Below are 25134 nucleotides of genomic sequence, written 5' to 3'. Positions count from 1 at the left end.
ATAATGTTTGTTTTTCCATTGTTTCAGGATTCCTTACCTCATGATGTTGGACAAACAAACAATCAACAATCAACACAACCAGGTCAAGGAATCCCACAGGCAACCAATGTACTAGCTTGCAACCAAACTCAATACTTTCCACACCCACAAATACCCCAGCAATCTAATGTTTGGCATCCCAACGAATATGTAACCTCTCAACATCTTAGTGTACCATCAACATCTCATCTTTATGCAACACCTCAAAGCCATCCATCACAATTAGGGAATTGCCACCCTCAATACACTCCTCAACCCTCACAACCTTACCCTAATCCCATGGGATATTCTCCCTATCCATATTATCCATTCTATAACCAATACTATCCACAACGATTGAGGAATTCCCATCAAGCTATTATGCACCCAAGAGGAGTGATTCCTGTTCGAAGTGCACAACCAACTTTGCATAACTATGCACAAGGAATTGAACCTCAAGTGATCGCTGGAAACCAGCAAGTGTCTTCACAACTTGCACCGACCCACCCAACGTTTGTAGAAACACATCTTCATTGTGCTTTACTTGTTTTATTTAAAACACTATTTACAGGCAAAACTTTACACCTTGTTCGGAAAATGTTGGTGCAAGTCTAAGTGAAGCTGCACCAAATACTAGAGCACCAATGAGTCATAATCTTCCAACTGTGCGAAACCAAAACCCTCCTGGTAAAGAGTTCTCATAATAACTGTGTTCAAAGTAATGCTAATTTCATTTGAAATAAATTTAAAAATATGCAAATTTACAGAATTCTATCAAAGAATATCAGCAGATTCAGATGCAACACTTCAAAGCCATCCATCACAATTAGGGAATCTCCCTCCCCACACTCGATACACTCCTCCACCCCCACAACCTTACCCCAATCCCATAGAATATTCACCCCACCAATATGTTGGTGGGTGGCATCCGTTTCATTACCAACCAGCATGGGGGTATTCCTGTCAAGCTATTATGCACACCAGTGGAATGATTCCCACTCGAAGTGCACAACCAACTTTGCGTAACTATGAACAAGAAATTGAACCTCAAGTGATCGCTCAAAACCAGCAAGTATCACAACTTGCACCCACCCACCCAACGTATGTAGAAACACATCTTCATTGTGCTTAACTTGTTTTATTGAAAAACACCATTTACAGGCAAAACTTTACACAACAAACTCAACAACCTCGTTCGGAAAATGTTGGTGTAAATCCTAGAGAAGTTGCACAAAATACTAGAGCACCAATGAGTCACAATCAAACCGTGGGCAACCAAACCCAAAACCCTCATGGTAAAGAGTTCTCATAGTAACTGTATCACATCATGTTTAAAGTTGATACATATACAGTTCTATTTTTTAATGTGAAAAGATTTTTGCCTGTGTAAGGTTGATTGGAATATTTGATGAAAGAACAAGAACTGCGTTTTGCAAAAAAATAATTTTTATTACATGTTGAAGAAAACAAGGTAAATTGATCAAATTTTTTTTGCACCAATAGCAACTACAATGGACCAATATCATGATGGTAACAGTTCGAATTTGTGCCAGAACCAAGTGAGCCGTCAGGTATGTCTAGACTACTACATAAAATAGGTATATTCATCATTTTTGTGGCATTATTTGCCACAATATTTTTCATTGTAACTGTTCCTGGTGTCGGATAAGACATTTTAAAGTGAATTCAATGGTGAAATTCTGCTGAAATTTAGCGAATCAATTTAGGGTTACTTTCGTAATTGAAAAGTAAAATTACATTTATAGACACATGGAAGCTCAGTACTTTCTTCCAACAAAACAGGTAATTAACAAATATTTTGTCCTCATTTAAAAGTTTGACTAATGTCTTTGTTCGCAGAAATATCCAAAAGTAATTTCAAAGGAAACCCCACATTTCACACAGCAGGGCGTGATATATGTAAGTGATGAAATCTGTTTTGGTGTTTATTAAGATTTTTTTAAATATTACAGACAATTATGGAAACACTTCAAATGACAACAAACTAGATGAACTCAGTGAGAGTAAGTAGTATTCTAAATGGCAAGATTTTGTTGTCATAAGTAGTTGGTAATGTGCTGAGAAAAGTTAAAAACTGTCAAAAGATTTATCGTAAGGTTTTGTTCATTTCCTTACTTTTTTATAAATTAATTGATGAATATTCTTACAAAATATCCTGGAAATACTATTTTGTGTGTTAATCCATGTTTTTATTTATCATATCGTGGACTTGTAACATGTGGAAATTCTATGTCACAATTTTATTTTAGATGACTTCAAGCTGATTCAAGATTTGCTGCACAAAAGTGCTAAAATCCAATGCAGCAACAAAAGTTTTCAAGTGTTGACTGGGCAGCATATTGAAGTTTGTGAACTGGACATAGCAGATAAACCAAAAAAAGCAGTGAACCCTGCCAGATCTACAGAGTTCTACTATGAGGGTGGTTATTACAGTGATGAAGATGAATATTACAGTGATGAAGATGAATATTACAGTGATGAAGATGGACATTACAACAGGAGAAAAGATTATGAGACAATAGACTTGAAACAGGACAGTAAAGTATCAGTTGAAGAATTATTTGCTAGAGCAGAAATTGTAGCAAAAGATAGAAAACAGCCTCAATTTGCAAACACATTAGCATTAATTGGACAACCAGGGATTGGGAAAACGACACTATCCAAAGTAATAACTGAAAAAGCAATGCATGGTGCAATAGAGAATGTTAAAGAAACTCAATATTGTTTTTACATCTCAGTGAAAAACATTGACTTTGATACTCCCACAACATTTGTTGATTTTTTGTTGAAAAACTCCTTATTTTTGGATTCCTACACAGATTCACCAATAAAGAAAAACAGTGAAGCTTGTTTTCTCAAAATGCTAATATCAGAAAATGTATTTATTACAATGGATGGCTTAGATGAGGCTGCAGCAGATTGGGATTTAGAATTCAAAGCATTCGATCCCACAAAAGAGAATAAACCATTACTTTATATCTATGCTCTTATGATGGGTAAATTGCTCAAAGATGCAAAGAAAGTTTTCACTTCACGACAAAAGCACTTTTTCTCAATTGATGCAAAACATCGACCATTGTTTGTTGCTGAAGTTATGGGCCTTAACGAAAAATCCCAAGAAAAACTTTGCAACCAGATTTGTAGAGATAGGGGTGCTGAAGTGTGGAATGTCATAAAAGATAATCCCAACTTCTCATTTTCTTGCTATGTCCCAGCAAAATGCATTTTTATTGCCTTTGTCATCTGGAAAAGTCTTAAAGAGGATCATGATGGCCGATTTCACTCTCTTACTCATGTTTTTGCAAATGGATTCCAATACTATTTTAGGCAGGACTTTATCAGGGGGGAAAAAAGGAAAAAAGAAGAATATTTGAACAAAATAGCTAGATTGGCATGGAATGGTTTTAAAGATAGCAAACTTGTTTTTTCTCAGGATGACCTGAGAGAAGTAGGAATTGAGCCAGATACATTAAGGGGGCTTCTTACAACATTTGTGACTGATGAAAATTGGAACATGGCGTTTATGGATTCTCATATTAAGAGCTACTTTTCACATTTGACTTGGCAGGAATATTTCACTGCTTGTTACCTTGTCTTTTTTTTGAGTGTTGAAGAGTTTTCTAAATTACTTCCCCAACTTAAAACAAACAGATGGGAAGTTGTTGCAAAGTTTGTTTTTGGACTTTGTAATGATGAGGCTAATGAAGCTGCAAAAGTTTGTTTCAGCAACATAGAGTACAAAGAAGTTGCTAAGAAAAAAAATCTACTTAAGGGGTTCTGTTGCGAAGAACTACAAAAAGAAGAAGTTGAGGAAGAAATGCTTGTGCGAATTTTCTCATGGTTACATGAAGCTGACAACAAAGAATTCGATAAAGACTGTCTAAATTTGTTGCCAGTAACATTTAGTCTGAAAGGAAAATTACTTCTAACTGATGTTCATAGCATTGTAGGTGTTTTAAACAAATCCCCAAAATCGTACAACATAAACATTTTAGGGACTTGTCGTTTTTATCATGGAAGTTTGAAAGTTTTGTTGAATCAGTTATGTCAACGTATACAGGTATGACATTATATCATATTAAGAGTTTTTTGTTATTGTAAGAACTAAAAACAACTTTTTTGGAATTGTCAATGAGACATAAATTTGCTTTACATCACCATGTTTACCACTAAGATATATGTGAACATTCGTTTCAGTTGACTGAGCTGCAACTTCGCACAGTTGATGGTGAAAGTGCATCTGCTATTGCTTCATGTATTAAGTGGATTAAGAATCTGTCTCTGGAGGATTGTGAGATGACAAGTGGTGGAATCTGTATGATTGCAAATTCCATATCACAACTTCGGAAACCAGTAAGTTGTATGCATACACAAAATTGGTGATCGTCGGTGACTTCAGAAAACTGTAGCAAACAGCAATGTTTTATAAACATGGAATGCAAGTTACTCTAAAGTTGTGGTTAACGATGTGTCCTAAGTGTAATTTACACACACAGTACTGCTTTGTGATGTAACTTGTATTGTAAACTCTATACTGTAGGCTCTTATGCCAGTACTGGTAATATTTATTAAACTATTGTTATTGTGGTTGTTAGACAACTATCAACAAGCCCTAAAGTAGTACTTGCTGATAAAGGTACAAATTTTTTTCCAAAAGGTCATTTGGTATCAATAACATACATGACAGCATCGGCAACCAATTTAGTTTCATTATGCAACGTTGCTAGTTGCATTATACTTTTAGCTTTCACTCTGTTGGGTGACGTTTTATAACAGTTTTTAAATCTTTGCCAGTCGGGATGTTTAATTTTTTTTTTTGCTGGATGAGATACGGCTTGTAAACATATTTTTATTTCAGATGACGTATTTGAGACTTGATAGGAACACAGTTGATGATGAAAGTGCATCGGCGATTGCTTCATGTATTCAATGGATTGAGAATCTGTCTCTGCCATATTGCTGGATGACAAGTAATGGAATCTGTAAGATTGCAAATTCCATATCACAACTTGAGAAACCAGTAAGTTGTTTGTTAGACCAGTGGTTCTATATGTATGTTTCAACATCTGTTCGCATGACTGCAATGAAGTCATCAACTTTAGGATTTTTAAATCCAGTCAGCATTGATTTGTGCTAAACTTAATTTCGGATCTCAAAAATCTAAGTTTAAATTGGTTAGGCATATTTTTCCAAATTGTGTTCAAACCGAATAAAAGGTTTCGTTATTTATCTTCTATGTACGGTAACTTTCCGTATTTGCGCATGCGACAGCGTTAAAAAATTTATATAAGCCACCATCGAATGTAAACCGCACGTAAATGTTAATGTTCAGTGCCCTACAACAATAATTGTCAACAAATCTGTTGTTTAAAATTGTCAGGTATGCTGATAAATGTGTTTGATAAAAAGTATTGGTACGACAGAGCGAGTTAAAGGTTAATTTCACTGAAAATCAGAGCCGCAGACAAATTATCCGCTTGACATTGAGTAATACAAGTCGCCCTTGATTGTCAAAATCACAAATGGTTGCTTAAACAACTTTATAAGCCGCGGCTTACAATCGAGTAAATAAGGTGCTACGGTTGTGACGTGCAGGTTTGACAGCCACAAAATTACGTTGTCACTTGGCAGGCAAGCACATAGAGAGCCTAAATCTATTACAGTGCAATAAATTTATTCTTTGATTGTGTTTTGTTGTTGGAGTCATGTAAAAAAAATGTTTTGCTTTAGTGCACAAGCTAAAACAAAAACAGAATAGGATTCGGTATTCTGGATTCGATTTAACTATTCTAGAATGTTCTAGAACAGTGTATTATTCTATATTGCCCATCCCTACAGAGATACTCCACAAACTAAAAAGCAGGAAGCGGCTGCAAAACTGTGGATTGCCAACTTCTGAACTAAACAATATAAATTTTTATCCTAATTTTAACATATTAACTGATTAAATTCAGTTGTTATTATTTGCATGGGAACAATGGGTTGCTGGAATTAATTTTGAAAAGCATTCCTAAAAGTTTTTTTATCGCCCTTTTTAAAAATAGCAAGAGCATTGTTTGGCTTTTAAATGTTTTTTGTGTAAAACCACATATTCCTATCATTGCAGATGGAATCTTTGGATATCAGTGGAACTCTGGTTTCAAAATCTCAATTACCACTGATCATGGATGAAGCTGTCCACAAAAATGTTAACAAGCTTTACACGTCCAAGTTTCAAATATCAGAGAATGGCATCCATGTGATTGAAAAATGTGATCTTATTTCTTGCATTTCAAAGGTTACCAGCATTTAATGTTTTGCCAAGAAAAAATCAAAACACTTTTAGTATATGAGGGAATGCTACTATTGTAGATGCATTTACAAAGAACTACATAAAACATTTTTCAAAAGCTTGATAGTTTTTCTGTTTTACGTAACAGTCTATGTCAGCCCTGCTGTTATTTGTCAATATGTACTGAATGACGACGATTAATTTGTTTTTTCAGACTTCAGTAAAGAAAGAGGACATAACAACCAAATTTGTTGATTCAGTGTTTGAGGTTTGTAAGCATTGTAAAATAAACTTGTCTGTATATCTGGATTTTACTTAGGTTACTTTGTTTACATATGTTGAAGTCAAATTAACATATGACACTTTATCCAGTATTTGTGTTGACAAAAAAAAACAATTTTTTTCGAAGTATCCATATTTAGTGGTTAAACAACTTTGTGTAAACCAACATGTTATTCTCAGATTAATTCCATTCCAAACCAGCTTACAGTGGATGGTGATGAAGAAGCTTTTGCTTTGTCGTGTGTTTTACATTTATTTCCTCCAACCCTTGAACTTACAATGAAAAAAGTTAGTGGGGATGGGATACAAGAAGTGGCTGAAGCAATAAAACAGAAGGTATAATTGCTGAATTGGTCAAAACTGAGCATTTGTCAATATGCCTTAACCTTAGCAAATTGTTATATATTGGAAATGTGGTGACCGATAAATATCTTGAAGTCACACATGAGATTTTTCCTGTCACATTGCAGTTGCCCAAATTGACAAAGATTCAAGTTTCGTGGCAATACATGGACGCTTGACATGATAACCCTTATGGTTTTATTGGTGCTATTTTATGTATCATGTTTATTGTTCATTTGCTTGAAAACTTTGCCATCAAAATAAAAGTATTTTTACTTTAAATAATGCGACACATTTTTGCACAAAATGAATATATTCGTGTGTAAAGTGTGACGTCACCATTAGCTTGGCCTGTATCATGCTTGCAAGTATGTTGCTCAGGCTACGACTAATTACAGACATCAGAATTCTGCAAACACAGTTTGATAATTGGGTGCAAAGTTTGTGTAGTTAAATATTCTAAATAAAAAGCCAAAGCTAGAATGCTGTTCATCATAATGCTGTATGAGTTCAAAACCTTTACCAGCATTATGATGAGCAGCACCTTTAGCTTTGGCTTTTTTATTTAGGGAGTTTGATAAACTTCCACAAATTAGCCACATTATAATTTTTTGCGGCCACCATAATTATAAAATGGTGTTAAATGATTGGTATTAAGTTATAGCATTATATAATTTTATAATACGCTATATTACAAAACTATCATTATACGCACTAATAAATATTTGCCCTGGAATATCACTTATTATTCAGCTTCACACAAATATTAAAATTAAGCTGCCATTTGCAGAATCTTCGGGTTCGTGTTCGTTTTGGCATATCCCCCAGTTTGTAGTTGAATCAAGGAATTGGTTTTACATGAAGGATAGTTGGGGGGCAGGAAATTAAGACAACTTTTAGTAATTTAAACTAACAACAGTATTCATGTGAAACCCGGATATATTTGAAGTTATGATAAAATATTCACGGGAAAAATCAATAGTTGTCCGCTTGTAACTAATTTGTATATGAAATAATTTCAGATGAAGTCGTTGAATCTTGTTGGGAACACAGTTGATGATGAAAGTGCATCTGCTATTGCTTCATGTATTCAGTGGATTGAGGATCTGTCTCTGTTTAATTGCAATATGACAAGTGGTGGAATCTGTACGATTGCAAATTCCATATCACAACTTGAGAAACCAGTAAGTTGTATGTTAGACCAGAGGTTTCCAAACTTTTTAGGGTCATGACACAGTTTGATGTTCTGGATTCGTTCGCCACACCAAATTTAAAGTGGACTTTTTTCAACTATATTTAGACAACAATTTCAGGAAAAATTTAATACAGTCAAGTGATTGCACTTGATGCATACAGTTTGAACCTGTTTACGAAAATGATTGTTTAATTTAAATGCTTCATTAAAACTGTCCATATTAAGCTCAAATTCGCACAAGCAACAGCACATGGCGCAGTTGCTCAATGTGGCGGCGGCACACTTGCCCGCGTGGCAGCACTTTCACTGCAACAGATCGGGTTCCGTGAATTTCCTTTATTACAGCTGGAACCCAACATGGTGCACGGTCATGTTTTGAGCCGTAGTGCAATGCGTAGCATGGCTTCCCTACTTTATACGCAGTCCGTGCACTGCGATGTTTTGTCGAGTTCGCGTCTGAAGTTTCTCTCGACAATTTATCCTGAGTAATATGAGTGTTGAAGGTATAAGCGCGTCAATCTTCGTACGCATTTGCTGATTGTTGAGAAGTTGTCTAGTCGAATAACCATTCCCATTCCGCGTCCATTGTGACCCATAAAGTCATTGGCATGGCCCTCATGTGGTCGACACCAAGGTTTTTCAGGTAAAACCCAAGGATACAATGAAGCTTTCGGTGAAGCATTTTGATGCTCGCCACGGTTGTGGCATTTGCGACACGTATCCATGATGTCTTTGTCAATATTTGACCCTGTATCAGCTTTTCTTACCAATCGCTTCATCTTTTGCATTCCCAAGTGACCATAATGCAACAACTTGGTAATTTCGGGTTGAAGTTTTGCAGGTTTCACAACTCTGCAGCCGTACATTAAGCAACCGTGACTGATGCTTAGGAATCTGTAATCTGACTGCAACGACTGAGCGAACTTCCCTTGTCGAAATGTTAATTTTGCCAACCTTCTTGAGTTTACCTCATAGCCCCGGACAAATATAGCTGTCACGTCTGCGGGCTTCACTTGATAGTAATCGAACATACCGTATCCGTATAAACGGCGGTTTCCTCATCATCAAATGTGAGATACTTTCCAGCTGGAAGACGACTACGAGCGTCGGTATTGTGAATGTTGGAAGTTTTTCTGTACTCAATATCATAAGAGAACTGGTTGAGTAGCATCGCCCATTTTGCTAAACGATTTGCTTCAAACGTTGAAACAGCCTTCGTCGGTCTGAAAATCAACGACAAGGGTTTGTGGATAGTCATCAAAATAAATTTTTGTTTGAAAAGAAACTGAAAAAACTCCAACAACTGCCTTTTTCGTTAGCCTGTACAACGGTTCTGCGACTGTTGAAAACTCCGGGGGCAGAATCTTTCTGTAAAACTGAACAGCACCTAAAAATCATCGGAGGATCGACACAGTTTCAGATGGGAGCATTTTTATGACATCGTCGACTCTGCTTCCTTTGGCAATACACTCCATAGTGGGAAGATGCCCATGGTGCGAATTTGCATTTTTCCAACCGTCAACGTAGACATTTTTCATTAAGTTGAAGCAAATTCCGCAAATGATATTCTTTAGAAGAGCCACTGACAAGGATGTCATCCAAAAAATACCGCTACACCTGATAAATCATGTGTGATGTCGTTTATCAACTTTTGGAAGTAACCCGGTGCCGACGATATTCCGAACGGCAGAACATTTCAAAGAAAAGCACCTCGATGAGTGCTAAGCGCTAAACTCTTTCAGCTTTCGGTACCAAGTCTGACCTGGTTGTATGCATCTGCCAGGTCATATTGGTAAAACCGTAACCTTCTCCCAATTGCTGCATCAAATAGCTTGGTAACGGCAGTGGCGGGCGGTGTGTGTCTAGTTGGGGATTAACCGTCACCGAGTAATCGCCACGCACTTTATCAGATATCCAACCTGGTCATGAAGACTTCCTTACTGGAACTACCGGTGTTCCCCTGCTGACGTCCATTTTCTGATTCGAATTCCTGCTTCGTAACATTGGTTCAAATCGTCAAGCAGAGCAAACGGAACCTGCCTTGGTTTGTGATATACTGGAGTTGGGTTGTGTTTAAACTGCACCTCTAACTCGACGCCTTGTAACGTTTCCAACCTTTTTTTAAACAAATTAGGAAAATCGATGCAAATTCTCTTGCAATCTTGTTGGACATCTTTATGCGATTCAATTCCAGACAACAACTTTATGGACAGCTTTCTTGTTCCATACAAAATGTTGTCCAGAAAAATCTTCAGTTCCTTAAAGTAGTCTCTTCCCAGAATACTCTCAATTGTCAAGCCGTGTTACGCAAAACGTAAGCACCCTCGTGATATCTTTATTTGGAACGTAAACCTTCAACCGGCATGAAATAATAATATTCAGGGGAAGACCGGAGGCGGATCGGTAAGCAACGCTAGTGGCCTCAAGCTTCGATCGTCCAATGCTTTTCCAAACATTAGTTAACAAAATGTCCATATCACAACTTCAGAAACCAGTAAGTTGTAGGTTAGACCAGTGGTTTCCAAACTTCTTAGGGCAGTGTTTCCCAACCAGTGGTACGCGACGGCATTCCAGGTAGTACGCGAGCACCTTTCCGTAATTTGCGGATATAGTTCAAATTGAAAAAACTGTAAGTGATCCCAATATGTTCGTTACCTCATGCCCTAGGTTACTTTGTAACACTCAACTAGGTGGTACGCGTCGAAATTGTTTAACCTCCAAGTTGTACGCAACCACAAAAAGGTTGGGAATCACTGTCGTAGGGTCATGACACTCTTGGATGATTTGGGATCGTTTGCCAAACCTAACTTTATTATATTTAGGAAGAAGATTTATTAAAACAGAAATACTGGCTACACTACTTGGTTTGAAATCTGTCTTCATTTTGGTCAAATCTAAAAGTGTTTTGTCGACAAAAGCGTTCCGCACTAATGATTACAATTTCAATTGACCTTTTACACGAACATTAACACTTCTTCCGGGTTTATATTATAACAGGTTACAAAATAATGATAAAAACTTTGTTAGTAGTGTAAGCAATTAAAACTATAGCACACGCACTGCCGCAAAATATGCGTTTCAGTTTTCGTTGACCTAACACAGTTACACAAACCGTCTTTTGTTGAAAAATTAGTGAAGGCAAACGATTGAAGTATAACAAAATCACAAAACAAGAAAATTCCTACGCAATATTTGTACACTGTCCTTTATTTAACCCTAGAAGAGCCAATTCAAAATCTTCAATAAGTTTGTTTTTTCCTTGTAATAAGCTATTTGATTTTATTGGGTCTCGTGGCATTGCAAGCATATAACTGCGACCAAAGTCACAAACGTGTTACTAAGTTGGAGCCATGTGTAATTCGGGTTCTTTCTCTAACTGACTGAGCTACCAGAGCTCAACGAATAAATTCACCAAGTGATTGTTCTGCCTCTGTTACGTCATAATTGATACAATGATACATTGTTGACATAAAAACTGATTCCAGCAATTTTTGATTTGTTTCAGATGACGTCGTTGGAACTTTGTGCGAACACAGTTGATGATGAAAGTGCATCTGCTATTGCTTCATGTATTCAGTGGATTGAGAATCTGTCTCTGGGGTATTGTGAGATGACAAGTGGTGGAATCTGCAAGATTGCAAATTCCATATCACAACTTAAGAAACCAGTAAGTTGTATGTTAGACCAGTGGTTTCCAAACTTCTTAGGGCAGTGTTTCCCAACCGATGGTGCGCGACGGCATTCCAGGTGGTACGCGAGCACCTTACCGTATTAGCGGATATAGTTCGAATTGAAAAATCGCAAGTGATCCCGAAATGTTCGTTACTTCATCCCCTAGGTTACTTTGTAACACTCAACTAGGTGGTACGCGTCGAAATTGTTTTCCCTCCAAGTTGTACGCAACCACAAAAAGGTTGGGAATCACTGTCTTATAGTCATGACACTCTTGGATGATTTGGAATCTTTCGCCAAACCTAACTTTATTTTGTTCAAGATAAAGTTATATTAAAACAAAAATACTGGTTACACTACTTTGGTTTGAAATCTGTCATCATTTTGGTCGAATCTAAAAGTGTTTTGTCGACAAAAGCGATCCGCACTAATGATTACTATTTCACATGAACTTTTTGCCCGGACATTCAAACTTCTTCTGGGTTTATATTATAACAGGTTACATAATATTGATAAAACTTTGTTAGTAGTGTAAGCAAATAAAACTATGGCGCACGCAGCACCGCAAAATACGCGTTTCAGGCTTCGTTGACGTAACACAGTTGCACAAACCGTCTTTTATTGAAAAGATAGTGAAGGCAAATGCTTGAGATATAACAAAATAGGAAAATTCCTACGCAATATTTGTACACTCCCCTTTATAAATCCCCAGAAGAGCCAATTCAAAATCTTTAATAAGTTTGTTTATTTTTTGTAATAAGCCATTTGATTTTATTGGGTCTCGTGGCATTGCAAACATATAACTGCGACCAAAGTCACAAACGTGTCGCTAAGTTGGAGCCATGTGTAATTCGGATTCTTTCTCTAACTGACTGAGCTACCGGAGCTCAACGATTAAATTCACCAAGTGATTGTTCTGCCGCTGTGACGTCATAATTGATAACAATGATATTGTTCACATAAAAACTGATTCCAGTAATTTCTCATTTGTTTCAGATGACGTGGTTGATTCTTGATGGGAACAAAGTTGATGATGAAAGTGCATCTGCTATTGCTTCATGTATTCAGTGGATTGAGGATCTGTCTCTGTTTAGTTGTAGGATGACAAGTGGTGGAATCTGTAAGATTGCAAATTCCATATCACAACTTAAGAAACCAGTAAGTTGTATGTTAGACCAGTGGTTTCCAAACTTTTTAGGGTCACGACACACTTGGATAATCTGGAATCGTTCACCACACATAACTTTATTCTGTTTAAAAGTACTTGCTGCACTACCTTGGTTTGAATTTCAATCGTCATTCTGGCAGAATCAAAAAATGTTTTACAGTCCAAAGCGTTCCGCACCAATGATTACCATTCCACGATAACTTGTAACACGATCATTCGAACTTCGTCTGGGTTGGTATTACAATAGGTTACATCGTATTAATGGAAAATTTGTTAGCAGTATTTTCTCACAAATTACAATGTTGAATTCAAAGTCCGAAGTATTTCATCAGAACTTCAAACACCGGCCTTTTCACGCTGTTTGCTTTTTCTGAAATATCTACCGATTTTAATTACTCTTGCGCTAATCAGCGCCAAATTCTTTAAAAAAAAGAAATTTTATTTTAAATCTGTTAAGCGGAAAGTGGTTTGGCACTTGATTGAAAGTGATGTCACCTCCAATGCAAAAAGCGTGACAAGGTCTCTGTTTGAAGATGCGTTTCAGTTTTCGGTAGCGTAACACAGTTACACAAACCGTCTTTTATTGCCAAAATAGGGCAGACGTAGACATTGGTAGTTTGTAAAACTCTATCACAAGTAACAGTAATACTAACGCTCAACATACGAATACGAATATTCTTTGAAGATATTTGTACACTCCCCTCAATAAAAAAAACCTGAAAGGCCGAATTCAAAAATGAGTTTGTTTATTCCTTGTAATAAGCCATTTGATTTATTGGGTCTCGTGGCATTCCAAGCATATAACTGCGACCAAAGTCACAAACGTGTTACTAAGTTGGAGCCATGTGTAATTCTGGATGACGCATAGTCGTATACAGAGAGAGGGGTACAAGAGGTCCACGCTACCAAGCAATTTCTATTAGCTGGGAAACTCATATGAAAAAATCATTCTTTGTGTGCCAAGAATTTTGTCTTGTCGTATTCAGTGAAAAATAATTTTTTTCGAAATATATTCAAGCATTATTTAATCAATTTTGAACTTTGCGGTAAAATTTATTTAATCGACGTTTTGCCGTCATGCAATCGACCTTCTGTATGACAAAGTGCGTGAGTGTAAACAACGCGAGAAAGCGCGAAAAACATAATAAATTGGGGGTGGGAAGTAGCAAGCCGAAAATGCGCATCAACGTACAACCACACATCTCCACAAGAACACTGGACAATTAGAGTCAAGCCTATGACGTTCCAGATTTTTTCTCTTTCATATGCTCGTGCACGAAACTTACAAATTTGTGTATCGCAGAAGCTGCAACACTTTCATTGACGTAATTTAAAACAAACCAGAATGTAAACAATGGCGTAATTTAAAAACATTATAATCTGCGATGCCTTGGAAGTTCACCAGGTGCCGATAAACTGAAGGAAAAAATGTCTGCTTTTTAACATTCAGTGCCAATTCAGGTGCATTTATTCGATAAACATCCGTTTGAAATTATCTTTATTTTATCCATTTGAACTTGTCTTTTTTTGGTCCAAAACTGTCGTTTATCCAAATTCACCTGCATCCGCCACAAGTTGCGACAACGCTGTAACCGCGGTTGGCCACGTTGCGTTTGTGTTTCTTTTACGTTGTTTGTCGGGCGCGGCCAGTCTCGCCAATGTATACGCCGTCGCAGTCAGCACAGGGTATGCGGTCACACTTCCAGCATCGAACGCATCTCCCGTTCGATCTTTGTGAAGCGAAACCAAAGCACGCGGTCTGACAGGCGGGCGTTTAAACACCTGGAGGCCTTGCAAAATATATAACAACACAACCACACCCTTCGTCACCTTTAGTCTTGGTTTCGCCACTGGGTGGAACGAGGGTGGCCATTCGCTAAAAGCGCACTCTGCACATTACCAACCTCCTGTTTTTGAGCCTCTTCCTCTGAAACTAAGGTTTCCGCTCTTGTATACAGTGCACGCACTACAGCACGCTTGTGGGCGATGGGGTTCGCAAATCGAAACGACAGATACCTGTCGGAATAAGCCAGTTACCAGTATACGTTTGTGCGGAGAGGCCCCCGGTTCTCGCTTCAAATGGAAACATCAAAAAATGATATCACCCCGACGTATTTACGTTCCAATGTGAACTCGATACTCGTTTCAATGGAATTCAGGTGTTCAAGCAGAGATTCCACGTCCACTCGACTCCATATTTAAGCATTATCTTCCAAAGTAAAAGCAAGAAAACTATGGTGCACGTGTCAACGCAAAAACACACTTTTAAATTTTTTAGTAAGATAACGCAATCACACAAACAAGCAATTGTAAAACACTGCTTTTGTAAAAAAAAAGTATGCACCAGCAAAGCTAATAATGATCAGTGCTCTGCAGACAGTATTGCACACAAAATGGAAACATTTAATGTCACATTTATCCGAACTAATTTCTTAATTTCATCTTTTATTTCCAGATAAGGAAGTTGAATCTTCGCGCCAATTTCATACGTGGTGATGCGGCAGAAACCTTACTCAAGTGTGTTCACAATATACAAGATGAGCTTACAGTCAATCGTCGACAGATAGATAAAGACTTTGAAGGGAAATTTCGGAACCTGCCAGACCCTGTAAGTATAAAAACTATTTGTTCCACGTACAAACTGTCATTGCTATTTGATACTAACACGATAATAATATGTTTACCTCATGGGTTGTCTTGTATTAAGGCTTGTGTCATGTGCAAGCCTCAGGTTGCCACCACTGGGTTAATATAAAGAAAGTCGACATCACCCAATACCTACCATGTATTTTCAGTTTATGTGCCTTAAGATTTAAAATAAAATCACATAAACAAACTCGACTGAATAGAAGTATTTTATTATGTTTGAGTGGATGTTGCGTTTATGGAAATAAGTACACGTCACAAAATATTTGCCTCCTGAAATAATTTTAAATCACAACAAAACATTCATCAACACTACTGTTATTATAGTTAAACGATGCATGAAATAACCAATCCGTTGCATTGTAGAAGCCTAAGTTGACAATTTGGTAAGAAGTGAATCTCTAACTCCTACTCTCCACTTCAATCCATCCCTTATATTTGGGTTTAACAAATGCAAGTAAATATGATTGATCGATTGTAAATTCTTTTGTGGAGATTAACTTCCTCCTAAACCCGTAAGAAATTTTCTCAATGACGTTTTTTCGCTAAAACATTGATAATTTCCAAGTTGTGAAGCAGTGGATTCAAAACTCGTAAAATCTCTTGCTCTATCTAGTGGCGTATCTCCCGCAACAGTCTGACCACAAGGTGGTGCATCAGAGTTAGCCTCGGCTGCATGTTTCGGAAACCATTGTTTGGTTAAGGGCGACGTCCGAGGATTTATTTCAATGATCTCAACTGACTTATAGAACCAGAAGCGCATTAACATTTTTACTTCAAATGTTAGTTTTTCCGTAGTTTTCTGTGCTTTCGACATTTTTAGTGGTCGGTTGCTCCTTCAGTACAACATCGTTATCACAAACAATAAGAATGTGAAATATGGGTGTTTGCAAATTTACATTTATCAAAAGTCCTGTACGGCATTTGAAGTTTACAAAAATCTTGAAATCTCAGTAACAGCGTTTATTTTGACCTCCAGTACAAAAACTTTCCAACGCAGTTACTTGAACTGTAACCTTGCCAAGATAGAAATGCGCTGAGCTCTGTTGAACGACAAGTAACAATATATTACTTCAGGCTGTTTGCTGCCAGAATCAACAGGGATTTCTGTCACTTCTCACCAATAAACCTTTTTACTTCATGTCACGAAGACGAAACATTCCCAAATGCTTTGTAAATATTCTTCACATTTTTCTGTGCTTTATCCAACTTCTGTGTGTTATTTGTATTTACAATGTACGTATTAATACCGTTTGTCTCCATAACTCTCATTTTTACTTCTTTGCCAAACATATAAATGCGTCTCTATGTATCTGGTTTCGTTGAAATTGTCGCCAAGTTTTACTGTTTGTGTTGCTTACAATCAAGGACGTCTTTGAAACACGAATATTTTTGTCTCCTGCTCTGAGTTTCGTCTTTACTTCTCTCTTGTGTAAATCCGTCAACAGAGGTTTATCGTACAAAGTTATCTGCCTTCCTAACAATTTTGAACGACAGATTTTGTGACAATACTTTTACTTCCGCACTAAATATTACTTTCAACATTTACGTGTGACTTATATTAATTTTTGACTGATTACAATCGAGTATTTCCACATTACATTGTTTTCTGATACATTATGTCGTGAATTCTTGCAACCCTTTGTCGGTTTTTGAACGAAGATTTTTTTATATTCGTAACTAAAATGTTTGATGACGAGAACAACCGATGTTCCACCAACTACTGTTCGGTTTTATCGGCGCACGTTTTTATATTTACTTCAAACAAATCTGTATCTATCTATGGGTTTGATGAAGTTATAGCGGGTGGAAGTGGAAGGTTTATGTTGTAAATATTTGAACATTGAATGTTGGTTTTTGTGCAATCGTTATTGTGGATCATTGCTGCTCGATGTCGCCACCCAGCGCTTAACCGATGCTGCCAATTGCTTATGGGGAATCCCCGACATATGTTGTACATACTTTTTCAATACAAAGTGCTTACGGTTGGGAAGTGATATTTGAAAAGGCATCTGTTAAGTTGTATTGAAAGGTGGGTTACATTGTGCAGCTAAGCTTTTCTGCTTGATAAGCTTGACTGACGTCACCCAACATTATTTTCACCCGGGGGGGGGGAATGTTTCAGTGTCTCCGGTACTTTTCGGGAAGAAAACTAGGAACAATTGGAGTTGGCTACAAATACGGCCTTTGGTTGAGTATGTTGTGTATACTTTGTAGCGTGAAAGCGGTAATAGATTAAAAACTTCTTTATAGTTGTAGTCGCAAGGTGTGTTGAAAAAATTAAAGGTGGGTGTAAAACTTAAAACTTGTGGTGAAATTTTGAGTTCCCCTCGTGCTTTCTGCCGCCTTCGGAATCTTCTTCGATCGACGGAAGAAAATTGTTGAGAACTACTTTTATGGTGGCAGAAAGAAGTCACCAGTAAGTCCAAACATAAAATTTAATATTCCTCCGAAGTCCACGGTAAAGAAGTAGTTTTGTCAACATCGTGTGTGACGCAGTTAGAAAGTTTGCGTTTCATAACCAATGTTTTTTATACCTAAACTTTGAAGTCTGTCAAAGGTACAAGAATGTAAGCCTTCACTAAGGAAACAGATGGTTGTGTATTTTTGGCCTGCACTGGTTTGCAAAATATGAGCGTGAATAGGAATATGGGTTTTCGATTCAATTATTGGTTTAGAGTTAGTAATTGGTAGAGGTATAAATGAAGCTTACCCTTGTTAGAGAGTTAATACCAGTAATAGAATTTATAGTAACTAGTGACCAGTCTACAACCATACAAAACCAATAAAGTCGTTTTACAGTGCTGCCCGGTCAGACCCTTTTCGTTGCGATATACTTTATAGGTCTTTAAAAACTCAATGGTAATGTGATCTAAATGCTCTAAGCCTAATCTACGCCAATTTAAAAAAAAATCTATGGCCCGGAACATTAATAAATTGGTCCTTGTATGCAGAGCCACAAATGCTCGCACTGCACGCTTTGACGAACGGAAAATACTACTACACCGGGTCACAAAGTTTTATACAAACCTGATCTACATATAAGTATGTGTAAAACAGAGATCTCTGCAAACTTTAATGATTAGACGTGAACAGGTCTACCGCCTGTTATTTTTGTTTATAAATTTGAGTTAAAATACTACACATCGTAGCTTTAATATTCGCACAGATTTCTGTGTTACGTAGACTTATATGTGGATCAAGTTTGGAAAAAACTTTGTGACCCGGTGTAAAAGTATCTTCCTTGACGAACAATGCTGGGATTCACACAGCGTGACCGCGGTCCAACCCATTTCGTTGCGATATACTTTATAGGTGTTTTAAGATTGTAATTACATAAGTATAGATATTGTTTTATAAACATTGGAGATCTTGTTGATTAATTTTGTTGCGAGTTAATTTATAATTTGTATGAACACAATCGTCGTGTTCACTCATGCGTGAAATAATTTCGCTTTTAACCAATTTCCATTTCGCCGAAATAACGCTGTTGCTGCGGCGTGTGTATGCAAATGCAGGTGCTTCGTTTTATTAGATTGGGTGAAATTAGGACTTTATAATAAAATTTCAGCTTAAAGAAACGCGCACCTTATATTTGACTGCCATGTATATGTCATTAACTACCGACTAGTACTTCGTATGTGAAATTGCCAGTTTCCACCAAACCAATAGTCACGATCAGCAGGAAAGTGTGCGTTTACTTTGTTTATTTTGTACTTTATAAGACTCGAATGACAGAAAACGATAATGTTTGGCTTAAGAGACCGTGATCCAGTCGACTACGAAAGATCTGTCAGATCCGTATTTGGTAAGTATTGTGGACTCTGTGTATATTACATATATCTTATATTCATGCATTTTTCCTCTGTTAGTAATGTCCGTTTTTTACAGTAACGGTTTGACATAAAATTGTTTACAGTTGGAAATATACCTTATGAGTCAACAGAAGAGGAGCTGAAAGATATTTTAATGAAGTTGGCAACGTCATTAGTTTTCGGTATGTGCTTTTGTATGTGTGAGTGTGACTGCAGACATTTGCAAGAGTAGTCCTATATTCAGACATATAAATTGTATAGTGCAATTCTTGGTGCCAGGCATAGTAATTATTAGGAATTGTTCTTCCAGCACTAATAAACATTTTCATAACTTAAGTGCCAGAAGAAAATTTTTTATTAATCATAAATTTATGTTATTATGTTTATATTAATGTAGCCTCGTATTTGACCGTGAGTCTGGCAAGCCAAAGGGATATGGATTTGCTGAGTATCAAGATCAGGAGACTGCCATGAGTGCGATGAGAAATCTTAATGGAAGAGAGTTACATGGTCGACCACTGAGAGTTGATCATGCAACAAGTGAAAAGAACCGCAATAACTTTCAGGTATGGGTAATTGCTGTTAATAATTGCACTGAGTGTTGATGTACACTGTACTCTTTGCAAAAGTATTTTTGGCAACATTAACCCAATGTCTGATCATACACTGGTGCTGATTGTCCTTTTGTAGTCTCAGGAATATATTACCTAACCTTGTTTTGTGTTTGGACCATTTTCATCCAGATGTTTAACTATATAATGCATTGGTTCTTGTCATTTTCAATTTCCATGTGCATTGAATAACAATTTCGACCAAAAATTTTTTTGGAGAAAAAGGGCAAATAACCAGTGATGTCAGTCTTTTTTAATTTATGCCAGGAGAGGAGTCTGTTTAAATTGTAGTGTGTCTAGCAGCAAACATACAACAATATTTATGATGTCCAATCATTGTGTTTTTCGCAGGAAGAGGTAAATCATTTCAGGGCCATGGGTCCACCTGTGGAGTCGGAATACGGGGAACCAACTCCATCTCAAGATGCCCCAGAAGCTATCAGCAAGGCTGTTGCAAGCCTCCCCCCTGAACAAATGTTCGAGCTCATGAAACAAATGAAGGCAACATATTTTGTTGTTGTTTTTCTTCCGAATTAATCTTAGAATATATATGTTTCAAAACATCCATGAGAATTTTGTAGGAATATTGCGATTTTGCTAATCTGTGTTTTTGAACTATTGTAGCAATGCATTCAAAACAACCCAGTAGAGGCCAGAAACATGCTGCTTCAAAACCCACAACTTGCATATGCGTTGTTGCAAGCTCAAGTTGTCATGAGGATTGTGGATCCAGAAATTGCCATGGTAACGAAACAGCTCCAATAAAGTAATCAGAAGAAGGAACTAAATATTTTATTGAAATTAAAAATTATAATGTTGAAACAATGAAAAAAATGATAAGCAATGTGGAGTCAATAATATGAACTGTGTATAAGCTGCAGACAGATGGCCACTGTTTCGACCTAAAAGGTCTCAATGAAAAAAATTTTTGATTGTGCATTGTTTTTTTGCCTGATAATACTATTTCTATGTGTAGAAAATGCTGCACAGACAAAATCCAGTTCAACCTCTCATTCCAGCATCTGAAGGTCCTCGTCCAGAGTCCGTAAGCAAAATTTTGTCACCAAAGTTTTGTGTTTGCTTTTAAGAAATGTATTTTGTCTTACGCAATGGAAGAAATGTATTTGTCATTATCGCTATCCACAGCTAATTTATATGATATGCTTCATAATTTGATCCAGTTGTTGTAATGATTGTAGGACGCAAGGCCCAATGGCAGTCCACTGCCTGGGCTCGGAGGTGGCCGGGATGGTGATCGCATGAGAGAGCCCCCACCTGGTAGGGGACACCCAATGGAAGTTGGCCCAGGAGATAGGTGGGAATTTACGTGTTTAATCTGGTAGTGATACTATGCATCTGATGCAAAGGATGTTCCATGGCCTATTATGTTGGACATAGAAGGGCATTATTTGGCCTGATAAATATGTACTCTTCTTTACTATGGTATGTTTTTAATATTCTTCATAAACAAGAACGAAAATTAGGAGTGGGCAACTTTTTCTGCTTGTGGGCCGAAAAGTATCAAAAATTTTGGATCGGTCCACATGAGTAAATGTGTACAAAGAGATTTTACACAACAATTTATAACATAACAGACTTGCAATCATTAATGTTTAAATGCTGTAACTGAAAAGCATACAAAAAATGGCAGCCAGATCCAACAATGATTTAACCTAAGGCCCCAGTTTGCTCATATCCGACATAAATGAACAATAAATTTGGTGAAGTTGCATGGTCAAAACATCATGGTTCTGCAAAATGTTCTGATGTTGGAATAAACATGCTATGTTGTTTAAAACTAATAAACATTTTACAATTCAGAGGTCCAAGAAGAATGGAGGTGGACATGCGAGTTATAGAAAGAGTGCCCGTGGATCATGGTATGGGTGACCCGATGGATCGTCACAGACCACCACATATGGATGAAGGTTTTGGTCGAGGATTTCCACCCAATCCAAGAGGTGGAATGACCACATTCTTACATGGAGATTAGTTGTGAAAATCAATTAGTTCTTGTCTTCATTTGTTTAAGAAGTGCAAAGGTCAAAAATCCACAGACAAATTTTGCGCTACCTTTGTCCAATTAGTGTTTCTAAAGCAATGTGTTTTTACACTAAAATGGGCCACTGACTAGAAATCATCAATAAAATTATTTTCTGGTGTATTTTACAAGTACTTTGCTGACTACTGTGACACTAACGTCAAGAGGGTGTCTGCAGGTCTTACAGTTTGTAGCACATGCTGTTAATTTGTAATTGTTTCCACTAGATGAGCGGGGCTTCACCGATCGTGGGCCCCCAGAACGCGGTAGCTCGCATGAACGAGGGCGTTCGTCTCTGGAACGAGGATTGTCTCCGAGAGATCATCCGATGGATCGTGGAGGAAGACCTCCGATGGATCGCCCAGGAATGGGTGGGGATCCTGCACGACACCCACCGCCACCACCGGAAAGAAGCGATCCAAGAAGAGGAAGACCTTCTCCTGCTCAGGAGGACGCCCCTATGGATCCATCTGCAGAACAGGATCAGGAAAAGGTTTGTTGTTGCATTGTGGTACAAATCGGAAGTTCGATTATTGTGGAAATGAATAGTGAATGTATGTTTTATATTCTTTGCATCAACTGAAGTTCTGTATTTGTATATGTATCAAAAAAGTCTGCCCACAATCAATCTTAGACACATGCCCAAATCTAAAAACAACTTTGGTCAAATTGTGAATAAAATGTGTAGTTTTGTGGTCAATGTTTTCCTTCACTTTTAACACTTAAAAAGTCAATCAAATATATATTAGGATAAAAGGTAAAAACTTTTGCCATCATGTGTTTCCAGGCCGCTCTGATCATGCAAGTCCTCCAGTTAACTCCAGAACAAATCCGGATGCTCCCCGATGAACAGAGGCGCAGCATCCTTGCTCTCAAGGATCAGTTGCAAGGAGGAAGGCCATGAAGACCGTTGCCATAGAAACATTCTTTTTTTTTTGAGAAAACTGCCAGTCTCAGATGTAGTTGTCGTGGATGCGACGGATTTGGTCCCAATGTCATTCACATGTTGGTGCCGATTAAAACGTGTCAACTGTTTGTACAAAAATAATTCGCTAATAAACACTTTGTTGGTCGTATTTACTGCTTCGTGCGCCATTGCATATGCATGTAGTGGCGTGCCGAATTTATCTTTTTCTGCACGTTGGCTTTCGTGCTACAACATGCATTTGCGACAACGTGGGTGTCAGACTCGATATCTAAAATAACGGAAATCGGTTCTAAAGTCACATTTTAATTTGTGAGCAATGGAGCTAATAATGATTTTAGTGAGCTGTAGACAGGGTCGCTATTTCGAGCTACCGTCTTGCCAGCTAAATAGCCAACATTTACTTCCGGGGTAAAATTTATTGGAAAAACTCTAACATTCGTTAGGTGGAAATCAGGATTCAGGGAAAAGTTTTTTTTTGTACTTCTTCTGACGACCAGTACATTCTGTACAATACGTCATATCATTCTGTGTAACATAAGTCGAGCGCTAAATTCGAAAGACTTTTGTCCAGAAGTCACTGCTTCAGTTTAACTTCTATCTGTAAAGTAGACTTTGGCTACGCCAGACTAACGGCATTCTTCCGTATCTTACACCTGGCAGTATCACAAAATGAATATGCATTGCAATTACAAACGATCATTTGGTTACAGTGGAATGGCAACCAAAAGTGGGTTGGAAATGTTTTTGCTCAGAAAAACGTGGTTTCCTTACAAACACCAAACCACTCTTTTGACTGCATGAAAAAAGGCGGATAAACCGTAGCCTATATGTTCCTAATTTCTAATCCGACACAAAGTATGTTACAGCTTATTTTAGTCTGGGGAAAGTGGGTCGCAGTATATACTGTTCTTGTTCGTGCCTTTAAAGATCATTTCAACACGAGGTCGATGCTTCTCTACGCAAACATGGAGTTGGTTTTAATCTTGGCGATTCTTACAGTGGCGACAAATCTATGTTCGGGGTAAGAACGTGTATAAAGGTCATATTTTACTTGCTTTACTCGATTTAAACACGAGGAATCAAATTAAAATGTGGCGAAATTTGGGCACCTTACCCGAAATGTTGGAAACGAGGTAAAAAGTAATTGGTGCCATTTTACACGAACTTGGCAACGATGAAAGGTTTTCTTATGGATATATGTCGAAGTGCATGGGAAGGTTGCTTTCTTCCGAGAATCAAGATAGTTTTTACTGTTGATTACTATTTTTTGCATGAACAACATAATTAGTGCAATACTAAAAGTCTTACTTTCTCAATATGTAAGGACCTGTGCAGTGGGGCGATCCTGTCAATCATGCCTTGCTGAGGTTATTTGTTACAACAATATCACCAAGGATAGGGGGTGAAATGTTTCAGTGTCTCCGGTACTTTTCGGGAATAAAACTAGGAACAATTGGAGTTCGCTAAAAATACTGCCTTTGGTTGTGTGTGTTGTGTTGTATACCTTGTAGCGTGAAAGTGGTAATAGACTAAAAACTTCCTTATAGTTGTTGTCGCAAGGTGTGTTGAAAAAATTAAAGGTGGGTGTGAAACTTAAAACTTGTGGTGAAATTTTGAGTTACCCTCGTGCTGTCCGCCGCCTTCGGAATCTTCTTCGATCGACGGAAGAAAATTGTTGAGAACTACTTTTATGGTGGCAGAAAGAAGTCACCAGTAAGTCCAAACATAAAATTGATATTCCTCTGAAGTCCACGGTAAAGAAGTAGTTTTACCAACATCGTGTGTGACGCAGTTAGAAAGTTTGCGTTTCATAACCAATGTTTTTTATACCTAAACTTTGAAGTCTATCAAAGGTACAAGCCGCAAATGCTCGCAGTGTACGCTTTGACGAATGGAAAATACTACTACACCGGGTCACGAAGTTTTTTCCAAACCTGATCTACATATAAGTATGTGTAAAACAGAGATCTCTGCAGATTTTAATGATTAGGCGTGAACAGGGCCACTGCCTGTTATTTTTGTTTATAAATTTGAGTTAAAATACTACACAAAATCGTAGCTTTAATATTCGCACAGATTTCTGTGTTACGTAAGTTTATATGTGGATCAAGTTTGGTAAAAACT

General features: G+C 37.5%; 1 protein-coding gene and 1 pseudogene across 11 annotated transcripts in view; both read left to right on the top strand.

Annotated features, from left to right (window-relative positions):
• The window catches only part of LOC145894918 (NACHT, LRR and PYD domains-containing protein 4A-like), an 85138-nt gene extending 67530 nt beyond the window's left edge, over positions 1-17608 (top strand). For 4 of the 11 annotated variants that reach the window (XM_082983628.1, XM_082983632.1, XM_082983631.1 and 1 more), the window contains 19 exons: positions 28-530; positions 590-705; positions 786-1119; positions 1180-1313; positions 1522-1589; positions 1785-1821; positions 1879-1938; positions 1992-2042; positions 2289-4099; positions 4237-4392; positions 4898-5059; positions 6146-6316; positions 6525-6578; positions 6773-6928; positions 7957-8118; positions 11635-11796; positions 12798-12959; positions 15425-15577; positions 16693-17608. In XM_082983628.1, the coding sequence (XP_082839754.1) occupies positions 28-530; positions 590-705; positions 786-1119; positions 1180-1313; positions 1522-1589; positions 1785-1821; positions 1879-1938; positions 1992-2042; positions 2289-4099; positions 4237-4392; positions 4898-5059; positions 6146-6316; positions 6525-6578; positions 6773-6928; positions 7957-8118; positions 11635-11796; positions 12798-12959; positions 15425-15577; positions 16693-16941 (4701 nt within the window). In that variant the 3' untranslated portion in view covers positions 16942-17608. Of the gene's footprint in view, positions 1-27; positions 531-589; positions 706-785; positions 1120-1179; positions 1314-1521; positions 1590-1784; positions 1822-1878; positions 1939-1991; positions 2043-2288; positions 4100-4236; positions 4393-4897; positions 5060-6145; positions 6317-6524; positions 6579-6772; positions 6929-7956; positions 8119-11634; positions 11797-12797; positions 12960-15424; positions 15578-15981; positions 16636-16692 lie in introns of those variants that run through there. The other 7 variants (XM_082983639.1, XM_082983634.1, XM_082983629.1 and 4 more) reach the window with 6 other exon arrangements.
• A 1490-nt stretch (positions 17609-19098) lies between these two features.
• On the top strand, positions 19099-23158 carry LOC145894755 (cleavage stimulation factor subunit 2-like; annotated as a pseudogene).
• Positions 23159-25134: the final 1976 nt, after the last annotated feature.

This window comes from Ascidia mentula, chromosome 3, assembly GCF_947561715.1.
Source record: "Ascidia mentula chromosome 3, kaAscMent1.1, whole genome shotgun sequence".
NCBI classification, from domain to species: Eukaryota; Metazoa; Chordata; class Ascidiacea; order Phlebobranchia; family Ascidiidae; genus Ascidia; species Ascidia mentula.
The sequence above is the reverse complement of the archived record's forward strand: the minus strand, read 5'-3'. Positions and strand labels throughout refer to the sequence as shown.